This window comes from Heterocephalus glaber, unplaced genomic scaffold (assembly GCF_053883595.1).
Source record: "Heterocephalus glaber isolate CG9 unplaced genomic scaffold, H.glaber_assembly_v1.0 deba00000594, whole genome shotgun sequence".
NCBI classification, from domain to species: domain Eukaryota; kingdom Metazoa; phylum Chordata; class Mammalia; order Rodentia; family Bathyergidae; genus Heterocephalus; species Heterocephalus glaber.
Genome location: NW_028258151.1, coordinates 13,720,698 through 13,734,253, shown reverse-complemented (window position 1 = coordinate 13,734,253; position 13,556 = coordinate 13,720,698). Strand labels below are relative to the sequence as shown.

Sequence of the window (13,556 nt, the reverse complement as noted above, 5' to 3'; positions counted from 1 at the left end):
GTTCTGTGGAATGGCTGCCCTCCTCTCCCTAAGTGCATCTACTTCTAAGGAGCAGTCGGTGCTTCTACTTACCATACCTGCCCATGGGTACTAAACAGGACAGTAGGGACTGGGGTCTGAGAGGGAAAGACCACACACAGCTTTGGACTGAGGCAGGTTAGTTCAGGGCATGTGGAATTCCACACAGAGACCCAAAGTGGGCTCTCAGGGTCCAGGCAGTGGGAGGAATCAGGTCAGGGCCTGGGTAGAATTAAGCCAAGGACAGGGTGGTGGGAACCTTTGCTGGGGAGACTGCAAGACTGGAGAAGGGAGAGCTATTTAGAACCCATGTGGCACCTTCCCTTTGTGGGGTCTTTCAGGGAGGCTGACCAGGATCACTTCACTTTACAAAAAGCCAGACAACACTCAGCTCCATGGGTGCGAGCATCCCTGGCTTCCATGGTGGCCTTGTTTGGATAGAGGTCCTATCAGGCAACATCAGAAGGTACAAGATTTAAAGATATTTTTTCTGACCCCACTTCTACAGTGAGGCTGAGGGGACTGAGACCAAGGCTGGCCTGGTGAGTCCTGCCCTGGTGCTCACCACTGCACCCTCCGGGACAGGCTGTCCCAGCTCCCACCCAGGACTACCCTCCTGCCCCCAAGCTGGCTCTAGGAGGCCCCTTTCCCCAATGATGGCCCACACGGAACTCTCTTAATAAAAAAAAATAATTTATTGTCAACAAAGGCAATATATACAACAGGAAAACAGGTGAAAGGGAGCGTGGAGGTGAATGGAGCTCTCGGCAGGGATGGAACAGGAAGAGGTAATGGAGGCTCCTGGTGTAGGAGCCCAAACAAGTGGGGGAGGAGAGGTGTCCCCCGAGGTAGTGGGACTCAGTTCAGACCCCATCGTGACCACCTCTGTGTAAGGCACTGTGCCAGGGGAGAATGGTGGGGACCTCAGAGAGGGTGGGGGACAAAGAGGTGTGGGTCAGGATTGGGGTAGGTGTTCTCCACAGGCCCAATGCCCTACCACGCCGGCCTCAGCCACCCGCCTACCTCAGGTCTGGTCAGGGGCAGACATTTGCCAGTGCCCCACCCCTCCGACCTTCCTTGGCTCCTGTCTTCAAACTGTCAGGTGGCCAAATGAGCCGCTCTGAGTTACAATCCAAAGGGGGATGCTGCCTCCTACCTCTTGCCTCCCTCCCTCTCCAGGAAAGCAAGAACTTATACCCCACTGCTTGCCTCTGGCTGTCCCCCTATGGTGGCACTGGATTCTGACAGAACTGCAGGCCACTTTGGGGTGTCACCTGCACCCACCCCTTTGATGCCCTGCGGGTGCTTGGACCAGTCTTGCAAGAGGCTGACTGCTGGGGGCTCCTCCATCCGCACACGGATAACCTGAAGATCCAGTGTCCCGCGAAGCCCCGAAGGGGGAGCTAGGCAGGGGTGGGAGCAGAAAGCGGAGTTAGGGCCTCCAGAGCCTAAAGGCGCTTCGAAAGCTCTGAAAACCACATCCCACACTTCCAGGGCTGTCCTGCTTTCCACAGTCCAGTGTCTGGTGGAAGGATGACAGCTTCACAAACCTTGTAGGGGCTGGCACATGTTACTGCAAAGCCTTCCTCCCCTAGTCTTAGGATGGGGACACAGAGTGCTGCAGCCACCTCTACCCAGATCTTACCCTCAGCAGCTCCATTTCACACATAATTCACTGGGCAGCCCAGCCTAAGGGGCTCTGCCTGTATGAAGCAGACTAAGACATAGCTTTGCCACCACAGAGCACAGGAGGGAATTTGCAGAGCAGAGCAAAGTGCTGAATGGAGCCCTGGGTTAGCACCACAGCTCTACTCTGTGACTCTCACCAGGCTATCACCTGAAGAGTCACTACCTATATCCCAAGGATCAGGTGTCCATCTTAGCAGTATGGGAAAGGTGCTCAGCATGACAAGGTGGACTGCAAGACAAGGAAAGGTACTCAGGGCCACTGGACAACCTTGTCCCCTCTGACATGGGCCCATGCTAAAGTCACATTGCATTACAAAGCAAAGGGAGAAAATGCTGAAGGCAAATATTGTCTGTATTGAAAGGATTCTTCATTTTTTAAAGTTTTCATTTATTTTTTGTTTTTCTCACGGTAGCAAAGTTTTATTAAACAGGCTCTGCAGAGTGAGTTTGGGCCAAAATAAAAGTAGCAAAAGAAGTGCACCGTATGGGGTGAGAGTGGGTCAACTATGTGAGAGAACCCAATTGCCTTTTCTAGTTTTTGTTTTTTTTTTTTTTTTGTGGTACTGGGGATCAAATTCGGGTCCCTTGCGCTTGTGCAGCAGGCGGCGAAACCACTGAGCTAAATCCCCGGCCTGCCTTTTCATTTTTAAGAGACAAAATTATTTAAAAGGTGGCAGAGCTGGGGATTTAGCTCAGTGGTTTTGCTGCCTGCCCCGCAAGCGCAAGGACCCAAGTTCAATCCCTGGTACCAAAAAAAAAAAAAAAAATTGGTGGCAGAGAAGATGGGTACCACTTTGCTGTACAGTTTGCTGGAGTTTAAGATGACTTAAAGGCCACCACTAGGCTGTATGACTTAGCAACATATGTGTTCTGTTCAGCTGAGGTGGTTTGACTGTCTGATAAACTATAACTCCTTGAGGGAAGATTAAATTCTACTCAATCTATTCATGAATTCAACAAACGGTTTATCGACAACTATGGTATACCCAATGCTTTCCACAATGCCAGAGATAGATACAGATAGAGTGGGGCTGAGTGTGTTGCCTTGGAGTTTTCATCTCAGTTGTGAGAGCCAATAAAAACACAACCAAACTGGGCCAGGGATTTAGCTCAGTGACATCATGCCTGCCTCGCAAGCACAAGGTCCTAAACTCAATCCCTGGTACTAAAAATAAAGAACAGAAAAACAAAACAAAACAAAACAAAAAACCCACAACCAAACATAAGAGGTAGTATGCTCTATATGGCCAGATTCAATGTCAGAAAACACACCAGGGGGGCCAGGGATTTAGCTCAGTGGTTCCGATGTCTGCCTCGCAAGCACAAGGTCCCGAATTTGATCCCTGGTACCAAAAAACCCCCAAAAAACAAAAAACAAAGCACACCAGGGAAAAGCTCTGGTAAGAAAGAGCAAGCTCACAGTGGGCAGAGATGCAGGGGAAGTGAGGAGTTGTTGAAGAAGCAAGTAGGGAACAGCATCTCAGTTAGAGGAACAGCAAATGTGCCTGGGCACACTGCCAGCCACTGTAGGAACAGCAAGGCTGGCGCTGCCTGTGCAGAGCAGGGGTGTGTGGTGAGAGGTCAGGGATCTTGAGGGGAAGATCCCTGATCCCCAGAAGGACTCCAACTCTTATCTGAAGTGTGACAGGAGGAACTTGGAGGGCTCTGAGCAGAGGAGCGAGTGGATGTGACCTGTTTTCAGCAGGGACACTGGTGGCTGCATGACAGCACAGCACAGTGGGCAAAATTGAGACCCCTTGGAAGGTAGATGTAGGAAGTAGTCAGAGTGGTAGCAAGGGAAGTGGTGACAAGAGGGTGAACTCTGAACTTATTTTGGAGAATCTGTGGATGGACTACTGTGGGGATGAAGAGTTAGAAGAGGATGATTCTGAAGGTTTGGCCAGAACAAGCAAAGGATGGAGTTGTGAGTTGTGTGAGAAAGGAGAGGCATGACGGGGTAGGTATGGAGGAGACTGGGATTTCATCAGAGGCTAGAACCAAGGGGAGAGGCCCAGGCTGGCAGAGTAAGGGCTGACTACACCCCGTTATAGGTCAGATCTTAAATGTCTCCCAGATAAGACTGTTGGAAGGTGACTGGATCACAGGGGCATCATACTCTGCAATGGACTAATCCACTGATAAGTTCATAGCACAACGAGGAGTGGAACCTGGTTGGAGGTGGGTCACTGCATACCAACTGTTTCCTCTTCTGCAAAATGGAAACTTTAGTACTTTACAGAGTATTTTACTTTCATGAGACAGCGTATTAGGGAGGTTTGGTACATGGGCTCAAATAAGCAAGGGGCTGGCTTCTCCAGGCCCCGGTTGGTTAAGTGCCAAGGAGGGCAGGAGGTGTGAGTTGATCAGGTAAGGAAGTCAAGGGTGTGAGGCCTGAGATGTAGTAGAGATCAGAGCACCAGGACCACAAAATAGCAAGCTGGGATGACATACCATCCCCAGGACAACTTTGGACAAACTGAGTCCCTCTGGCAAGGAGGCTGTGAATGGCCCCACCTTCCTTCCTGTCCCACCTAAATCTCCTCTGCTTCCCAGCCTCACTGCCACTCTCCTGCAGTCATGCATCTGTCCTCACACACATTCCAGGGCTGCTCCTGCTGGGCAGAGCCCATTTCCTTTGGTCCTTTCCTAGGCCATCTCTGAGCAGGGATTCTGGACTTGTCACTACCTGAATGACAAGCCAAGGTAACCATCAATCACTTGCCCAACTTTTCTATGAACTTTCGGTGGGCTTTCTTTGTGCCTGGTACTATTCTAGGTACTGAGGATCCAGTGGTAAACAAAAGGAGAGTGTGTGCGAGGCTCACACTCACATGCACAGGTGCTCTCTCGCTACACTTGCTCCCAGGTCCAGCCTGGGAACATCCTGTGTCTGGCCAAGGCATACTAACTGGATCTCCAGGTCCCACCCAAACCAAACACTAGCCAAAGAGCCTCTTTTTTCCCTTGACCTGTGAGTCCTTCCAGTCTTCCTCTCCTGGCCCAAGCTCACCTTACAAAGTCCCTGGAACATTCCAGAAAGCTTTCCCAGACTGCTTCACTGTCACACATTCACACCCACCAGCTCAGCTAACCTCAGCAAAGTGACCTTTCCCAGCTCCTAGATTGACGTGTGGTTGCTATTTGTTTATTGGTGGTATTGGGGATTGAACCCAGAGCCTTCACTCTGAACTATATCCCCAGGCCATTTCATTTATTTTGAGACAGGGTTTCACTAATTTGTCCAGGTAAGGCTTGAATTTACAATCCTCCTGCCTTAGCTTCCCAGCCTGGAACCCCCATGAGGCCCCCGAAAAGATAAAGTTTCTTGGGGGCAAAGGCTGCCTTATTCATGTTGTTTCCCAGAATGCTTCCCTCAGGGGTGGGCTCCAGGGACATCTGTTGCTGCATTAGTGTCCTCTGTGGTTCCCTGGCCATCTCCAACCTCCAAAAACCCTGCCACCACTGGGACCATGCTGTCATCTCCTTCATTACCTTTTTGTCCACTCACCCCAAATAAACCTAAGACCTAAGGGATTCTCTTCTCCTGAACTCACTACCCCAAATAGGTGGGCTCTGGGTACTCCAGGACTCAAAACAAAGGCTCCCTTCACATATGAAATTGGAAGACCTATCAAACAGTGGCAAGGCCAGCGACATGGAGGACCCAGGAGAGCAAGGGGACTCTGCAGCAGCTCAGGGAGGCAATGCAGGAATGCAACTCACACAGAGACACACAAACTGATATACAAGAGGGGGTGAGGCCTGTCTTGAGAGGAGAAAAGGGTGCCCCATTACGGTAAATAAAGGGACACATGTGTACACGTTGCACACACATGCACAGAGTTCTGTGAAAAGGCTAAAGGGAACAAATCAAACCATTAAGAGTGAGCACTGCTGATGAGTGGGTCTGTAGGAGTAGGTAACACGCAAAATGCTCACCTCCTTTTGGAGAGCCCTATGCTGGGGAGCCTCCAGCCACCTCATCAGCCACCTCACTAGGCTCTTATTCCACACGCACATTTCCAACAAGCTGGGACACAGACACGGGCACTCCCTGGGCGGCCATCCCCTCCTTCAGTAAGTATTTCCTGAGCCCCAAGTGCTGCAAGCTGTGCTTGGCAAAGACAGGAGAGGAGAGGAAGCAGGCTCAGTCTCTGGAATGCATTCCACTCTCCTTAATTCTGTGGGTACATGATTGTGGGTACAGAAAGATGACCCTCAGAGATGTCCATTCAGAAGGCTAAATCCCCAGAACCTGGCAATGTTTTATTCCATGGCAAGGGGGAATGAAGGCTGCAGATAGAATTAAGGTTGCTCAGGGCTGGGGATTTAGCTCAGTGGTCTCGCCACCTGCTGCACAAGCACAAGGACCTGAGTTTGATCCCCGGTACCAAAAAAAAAAGAATTAAGGTTGCTAATCTGCTGACAAAGAATACAGAGTTAATAGTTGGACATGGAGTCAGTGGTAGAATTGCTTGCCTAGCATAGTGAGGCCCTGGGTTTAATCCCCAGCACCTCAGAAAAAAAGAAAGAAAAATATTTCTAGGGTGAGCCCTGTATAACCACAAGGATCTTTAAAATAGGGAAGAGGAAGCCCAGGAATTTAGCTCAGTGGTGCCGCCGTCCGCCTTGCAAGGGCAAGGTCCTGAGTTTGACCCCTGGTAACACCCCCCCCCCCAAAAAAACCCCAAACAAACAGGGAAGAGGCCTTGAGCATGTTAGGAGGTTACAGCCAAGGGATGTGGGTGGCTTCTATAAGCCAGGCAAGGTGAGAAAACAGATTTTCCCCGAGAGCTTCCACAAAAGAACACAGCCCTGCCAATACACTGAGTTTAGCTTGGAGAGATGCATTTTGGACCATTCACCTCTATAACCATTAAAGAATACACCACTAGCTCAGTGGTTTTGCCGCCTGCTGCGCAAGCACAAGGACCTGAGTTCGATCCTCTGGTACCAAAAAAAAAAAAAAAGAATACACCACTAAATTCATAGCAATCTGTTATAGCCACAAATAAAAAACTTGTACAAAGAACATGAGAAGGAATTATGTCTTGGAGACTCAATTTCTCCTTCTGGGAAAGAAGATGGACACCTGCCCTTTTACTATTAAGGTATTTTTGTAAGAACCAAATAAATTGCATATAGCTCTCTCACTCTCTCTCTCTTTTTTGTGGCACTGGGGTTTGAACCTAGTTCCTTTGCTCTGAGCTACATCCCCATCCCAAGCCCTTTTTTACTCCTGAGACCGAGTCTCACTAAATTGCCCAGGCTGGGCTTTAACTCGTGATCCTCCTGCTTCAGCCTCCCAGAGTGCTGGGATTACAGGCATGCACTGCCATACCTGGCTGCATATGAGTTTCTTAACAATCAATGGAACATGATATAGACACAAGCACTTGCTCACCTGCTGCCATTATTAGCAATTTACTGAGCTGTGGTCCCCACGCAGGTGTCTGTTCACTGCTCATCACCTGTTTATTCTCCTGACACCTGTCTGAATTGCTGAGCACCCCTATTTAGGTCCCTACTCCACCAGGGAAAGGTGGGTACTTCTCAGGGTCTAGCTAGAACCAATCTATCTGTAGAGTTGGATGTCGGGACAATGGCCTACTAACTGTAACAACCAACTCCAAGAATCTCCAAAGGGCATTCAGAAAAACTTAGGTCTTTGGCCAGCCTCCCCCATCCTAATTCCTTACCCTTAGCCTGTGTCCCTGGACCTGAGCACCAATCACCAGCACCCTGGGGTCTGCTGCAGTGCACCCTTGGGAGGCCCAAAGCCAGGAATGCTGCCAGGCTGACCTCTTGCTTGCTTTTCCCTCTGGGGAAGGCTCACCTGGAGAGGAGCTTTCTGTCTGGGCCTGGCCTGCTGCTGCTGCTTTGCCCTCTTGAGGCAAGTCCTTGCTGTCTGCAGCCCTGAGCTGGGTATGAGAGAAGAGCTGGAGAACGAAGCCAGGGGGGAAGCTGCCATCGGTGAAGTGTCGGACCTCAGCTGGTGCTGCAAACGTCTCTGTGGGTGAGTCAGGGGACGGGGGTTCTGGAAAGGACAGGAAGGAACTGTGAGTGAAGGAGGCTAGAACCCAAAGACCTGAGCTCCAAGCCTCAGGAGAGCTGCAGATGCCTTCAGCATGGCCCACTCCATCCTCGATGACCTGGACTTCCTGCTCCAGTGCTGTGACCAGAGCCTATGTCCCCCTCCTGGACCACTCCTCACCTGGGTCAGGGTCAGGATCAGGATCAGGGTCCAGATTTTTAGTCATAGGCCTGCCTCTCTTCTTTCTGACAGGCTCTTCCCCAAGGGGCTCTTTCCATCTCTGGCCACGGGGCTTCTTATTTCCTGGCTCTGGGGCAGGGGGAGCTACAAAGAAACCTTACATCTTTAAGAGGCCACCACTGGGTTCCCAAGGATACTCTCCCAGCAGCAACCCAGAACAGAGCCTGTGCTTCAAACTGTCCCCACTCCCGCCCACCCTTCCCCACCTTCCTTGACTGACCAGGAAGCTCAAGAGGGCGGAGTCCCCTGGGCCGGATCCTTTTAGGAAGGGATGGGTTATCCTCGGAGTCCAGGAGAACCACGATCTCTGCTGGTGTCCCTGCAGGATCTGGGTTGGAGCTGGGGTCTGGCTCAACATCACGGCCTGACTCTGAGAGGGCAAAAGGCTGCTGAGCTGCCAGGGTTCCCACCAGCCCTGTTTCTCCCTCTGCCAGCCCCTGTTCCCACTCTACTACCTGAGGCTGGTGGAGATGGTTGTTCAGCATGGATATCTTGCAAAAGGGCCACCCCCTCACTCCAAGCCTCCAAGATGTTGCTCTTCTCTGAGGGGCTCAGGTCCAGGGTGTGGGGATGCTGCTCCAGGATGTGTGTGCGAGCGGTGTCTGCTGAGGGGGACCGGATCTCGGCCCCACACACCATGCACAGCGCGCGCCCACTGCCTCCTGGACTGTTCCCCACCAGGAACTCCTGCTCCCAAGACATCTGCTGTTTGGGCTCCTCACAGCCATCACCACCTGCCTCCAGTAGGCTGGGCCGAGGCAGGGGGGTCTTTTCCTGTTGGGTCACTGCAGAACAAGGGAGAGGGTACTGTTAAGGACACCCATGCTAGTGGCACTTAGAAGGACTCTAGGAGCATGAGCCACGTTGTGCGTGCCTGTGTGCTTATGAGCACTCTTACTCTTGCCTCTATAATTTCTCAAGTCCTGGGTGTTAGGACTTCACATTTCCCATGAGACTGTGTTCCAAGCTCTCTGGCCTCTGCACACCTGCCCAGACTTCTCTAACAGGTGGTCATCCCCATGAGGCTTCTGGAAACAGCCTCCTCCACCCGCTGCTGACCACACCTATATATGACTTCTAGGCTTCCCCCCCCCCCCCCCAAGACAGTGTCTTGCTATGTACTCCAGGCTGGCCTTGAACTTACTACGTAGCCCATCCTGGCCACAAACTCATGGTGATCCTCCTGCCTCAGGTTCTTCAGTACTGAGATTATAGGCATGTACCACCACTCCTGGCCAAACTTGACCATCTTATTGTCCCCACAGGACCTAGCACTTAACTGCACTAGTTCTCCTTCCATGATGTTCCCAGAGCATTTGCAGTGATGGTCTTTTTGCAGTGGGGTTGTGTATCTTTCCTCTCTGTGTATGTGCATTAGGAACTCAGACAGGACAGAAACCCCTTTCAGCTTGGCAAGGGTCAGACTTGTGTCAGCCTGGCAGTTCAGAGCTTTAGTGAAGTGCCTGTGACCCCTCATGCCAGTACCTCTCTTACCACCCAGAGAGAGTAGGACAAAATATAAACACAGGACATCCTAACATGGGGGGAAGTGTAGAAGTGGTGGCATGTGGAACGGACCTGAGCCTTGGCTTGAAGCCAGATGATCTGTGTTCCAGCTAGGATTTACCTGTCTCCCCTATGACCCTGGACCCTCATCTCTCAGCCACAGTGGGCTTTCTTCCTCACCCCTCCGCTCTCCTGAAAGTCACCAATGTTAAACTCTGTGGGCAGTTCAATTTCATCACTTTGTCTTGATTTTCATCATTTGGAATCCAAAGTACCTACCTTTCCTTGGTTCATTCTTTTTCCTTTGCAGAGGTGAGGCTGGAAGCCAGGACCTCACACACTCTAGGCAAGTGCTCTTCCACTGAGCTACATTCCAGCCTTTCCTTATTTTTGAGGCTCTTTCTCAGTCATCTGTGTGATTTCTGCCTCTCTCACCATGCCTTCTCAGACACTTGCATGGCTTCCTTGCTTCCTCCAGGTCACTACTGAAGAACCACCTTCTTTCCACCCTGCAGGAGGATGCCATCTCCTTGACCTGAGCACCTCATTCCCACTTTTGCAGTTTTCTCCACAGGAAAACCTTTGTAACTTCCTTGGGCGCTGTGCCCTCTCCACATCACACATTTCGTGACAGCATGTAATTTTTCTTTCTTCTTTGATTGAACCCAGGGCTGTGTGCAGGCTAGACAACTGGTATACCACGGAATTACACTACTAGTGCAACAGCACAAGATTTTTGATGCCTTGCACCTAAATCTCTAGCATCAAGGATAGTACTTGGTGGGCAGTGGCAGTGAATGCTGTGTAAAGAGGGAACTGATTCAATCTCCAACCTGTAAACACCAGAGTATTTAGGACTCAGTCCTTAGAACCCTTCTTTGTTGACTCTCTGCCTCTGCTGTTTCATCTCACTGACGGCCTGCTGACAGACAACTCCCATAATCACACCTGCAGTAGTACTCTCATAAAACCTAGACTAATGTATCCAACTGCTTAGCTGGTCTTTCTACTTGAACCTATAATAGGCATCTCAAATTTAACCAAAATCACACTTATTCAAACCTTAACTCCCAACCTGCCATAAATAAGCCTACACTTTAGCCTTCTCAATCTCAATAAACAGGAAGACTTTCCTTGCACTTGTTCAGACCAAAAACTGCAAATTTGCCCTCTTTCTCTCATACCCCAAATTGTCCCAGAAGCTTGTGCCTCAGGACTTTTGCACTTGATACTCCATCTGTAACGCTCTTCCTCTAGCTATTGCCACAGCTAGTTCCCTCATTCCCTTCAAGTCTGAGCTCAAAATCCACAGTAGAGAAGCCTTTCCTAAACAGCCCTCCTTTCTCCTTATCTTGCTTTAGTATTCTCTGAAACGCTTATCTGACGTACGAAACTCATTTACTTGTCTTGTCGTCGATTGGGACACATATATTTGACAAGGGCAGGGCTTCTGCTTCGTTTACCACTGTCACCATCCTCAGCCTAAGACAGTGCCTGGCATACAGTAAGTGGCCAATAACAATAAACACTAGTTGAATGAAGAACCTTTCTAGACTTCTATTTCCTCCCCAAGAGAAGGGATGTGGACCCCTTCCCTTGTAGGGATGTTGAGTGGATTAACTGAGACAGCCTTTGACAGTAGCAGAGAGAGCACTCCATAAATGTGAGAACACCAAGGAAAATAATGCGTGTCTCGATGAATGCTCTGAGGGATGCAGCCTTTATTTCCCTCACTAATCCTACACTCTTCCTGACTCCAAAAAGGATTATGCAGTCCAGGACATTCTTATATTCCAACAAAGTACAATGAATGGCTGGCTGGCTCTCAACCTCTTTCGGGTGCTATCCTCCCTGAGGGAAGGGGACATAGGAGAATGACGATATTATTTGCATTTTCATGAATAGCAAGTCTTCCACAAAGGTAGCTCTTTGTTTTTTTAAGGTTTGCAAGCTCCTAAGGACTAAAGAAATCAAAGAAGGGGGAGGGGACAAGGGGAGGGGAAGGGGAGAGCGAGTCCCAGACTGCTTCTCAAATCCCCTCCCATAGCTAAGCTTCTTTTGGTGGCTTAGGTCTCCCCTCCCCAGTAAGCACTGCTTTTCCCAAACTGGATGCTGTATACACTTGCATTCATCGTGCAGCTCTAGAACCTTCACACCTGTGGCTTACGAAAGCACGAGGCCTGAGGTAGAGGCAAGAAAGCCTTACAATTGAGGAGCTCTCAAAATTCACCTCTCAGAGGGCGGCAAGGGCGCCTGCCTCCACCCTCAGGATCACTGGAGACACCCGGCTGCCGCGCCCAGCCTCGGGCCTAAAGGCCTCGCCGCCCCTCGGCTTAGGGCATAGCCGGGCTGCGCGAGGAGGCGGCGGCCACGGACACTCAGCTCCTCGGGGATCCGGCCTCAAGAGCTGGGCCCGGGCGAGGGGTCGCTCTGGCACCGGAAGATCCGGAGCGCGCGGGGCGTGGATGGAAGTCTCCAGACGTTCGGCGGGGGTAAGCGAGGGAGGGGGATTCCGAGAGGCCGGAGATTCCAAAACCGGAGGGGGAGGGGCAAGAGTGCGCCGAGCCCCGGACCAGCGCAGGAGGGGGCGGCGGCGGGCGAGCGGAGCCGGGCCCTCCCGCCGGAGGGGGAGGGGGCACCGCAGCCGGCTAGAGAGGGACAGGCCGAGGCCCCCGCCGCGAGGCGGAAGCAGGTCCCCTCCCATCCTCACCTCTGAGCATCGGCTCTGGTCGCGGGATGACTGCCACCACCACGGCCTCATCATCATCCTCGCCTTCCTCGCACTTGAGCGTCACCTCGAAGCAGTCGAGCGCGGCGCCCTTGGCCCTCAGGGCCATGGTGTGGCCGGGGGCGCTCGCAGTGACCGGACGCCAGAGGACCGGCGCGCAGGCCTCAGCGCGCTGCTGGCCACCGCCTTCGCCCAGGACTGCGCCAGGCTCTCAGGCCACCCCTCACAGCCCACTGCCCGCCCGGCCTGCAACAGGCCTGCAAGCGCTGCGACCCCGGGCGGGGAGGGCTCAATCCGGGACCCTGGCCCCAACGGCTCCTTTTTATGGAGGCCCCGCGTAGGCGCCCGCTGCCTGGTCCCGCCCCTGGCCCCCGCGGCCAATCACGTGTGGCCCCGCCCTGGCACGAGGATCGGTTAAAATCCCTGCCGGGCAGAGCTCTCTGAGAGTAGGGTAGCGCAGGGGTCCGCTGTACATCGTGTAGCTAGGGATTTTTGTTGGTGAGGACTCTGCAGGTGTCCCAGGTTTTTGATCGGGGTCGCCTTTGCCTTTGCATGCACAAGCCATCTTGGTGCCTGGACGACAAAAGAATGGTGTAAGACTGGACGGGCTGCGGCTTGGAAGAGTGGAAGCTAATTTCTTTCCAATTTGCCAGTTCTGTTTTCTTGGTCATGTTGTGTGTCCTTAAACGAGCTCATCTCCTTTCAAAACCCGTTTGAGACCTGTCTGGACAAGAGACTGAAGAGGAACCTCGTGGAGTGTGGGTGTATGTAAACCGCCTGGATGCTTATGATTTCCATGTATGGTTTGGTTTGGTTTTTGGTACTGGAGGTTGAACTCAGGATCTTCACACTAAACTACATCTCCAGACACAACCCCCCTTTTTAAAAAAGGTTTGAGACAGGGTCTCCCTAAATTGCCCAGGCTGGGCTGGAACTTGTGATACTCTGGTCTCAGCCTCCCAGAGTGCTGGGATTATAGTGCGCACCACCAAAGCTGACTGTAATTTCTGTTTTTTAAACGTGAGTCCAGAGATTGTGTGACCCTACCCAAGGACACACAGCAATCCTTTGAGAACCCTAAGACCAGAGTCCAGGTACTGTGACACTGCGGCATCAGGCATGATGCCTTACCTCTGACACAGAAAACCTGCAGGAGAGACTTGTGCTGAGAAAACCCAAAATGGCTGACACTGAGGCTCCAACCTAGACCACGGTACGTGGACCAGACACTAATTTAGAATAACCTGGAAGGATAGGTGAAGAAGGAACAAGAGAGGAGGTGTGAACTAGTCTATAGGGGATAACAGTACTTTTTTTCTTCACTTCGGTACTGGGGATTGA

At 51.6% G+C, this 13,556-nt stretch overlaps 1 protein-coding gene across 3 annotated transcripts; it reads right to left on the bottom strand.

Moving 5' to 3' along the window:
- Positions 1 to 692: 692 nt before the first annotated feature.
- Positions 693 to 12,529, bottom strand: Spindoc (spindlin interactor and repressor of chromatin binding). 3 transcript variants are annotated; one of them, XM_004852565.4, is made up of 6 exons: positions 12,198 to 12,529; positions 8,437 to 8,766; positions 8,202 to 8,351; positions 7,922 to 8,065; positions 7,544 to 7,744; positions 693 to 1,421 (listed from the first exon to the last, which is right to left on the bottom strand). In XM_004852565.4, exons 1-6 carry the CDS (start codon positions 12,322 to 12,324, stop codon positions 1,210 to 1,212), a joined length of 1,164 nt encoding a protein of 387 aa, XP_004852622.1. In that variant the 5' UTR covers positions 12,325 to 12,529; the 3' UTR covers positions 693 to 1,209. The 3 variants fall into 3 exon arrangements, with proteins under 3 accessions (XP_004852622.1, XP_004852623.1, XP_021120360.1); XM_004852566.4 differs by having other exon boundaries at positions 693 to 1,383; positions 12,198 to 12,506; XM_021264701.2 differs by lacking the exon at positions 12,198 to 12,529 and adding an exon at positions 11,718 to 12,061.
- Positions 12,530 to 13,556: the final 1,027 nt, after the last annotated feature.

Excerpts from the sequence above, each read along its gene's own strand:
- Spindoc (XM_004852565.4), bottom strand. The coding sequence starts at position 12,324 with ATGGCCCTGAGGGCCAAGGGCGCCGCGCTCGACTGCTTCGAGGTGACG. Across the intron at positions 8,352-8,436 it reads ACCATCTCCACCAGCCTCAG|AGTCAGGCCGTGATGTTGAG; the intron begins GTAGTAGAGTGG and ends TTGCCCTCTCAG. Across the intron at positions 1,422-7,543 it reads GACAGAAAGCTCCTCTCCAG|CTCCCCCTTCGGGGCTTCGC; the intron begins GTGAGCCTTCCC and ends ACCCCTGCCTAG.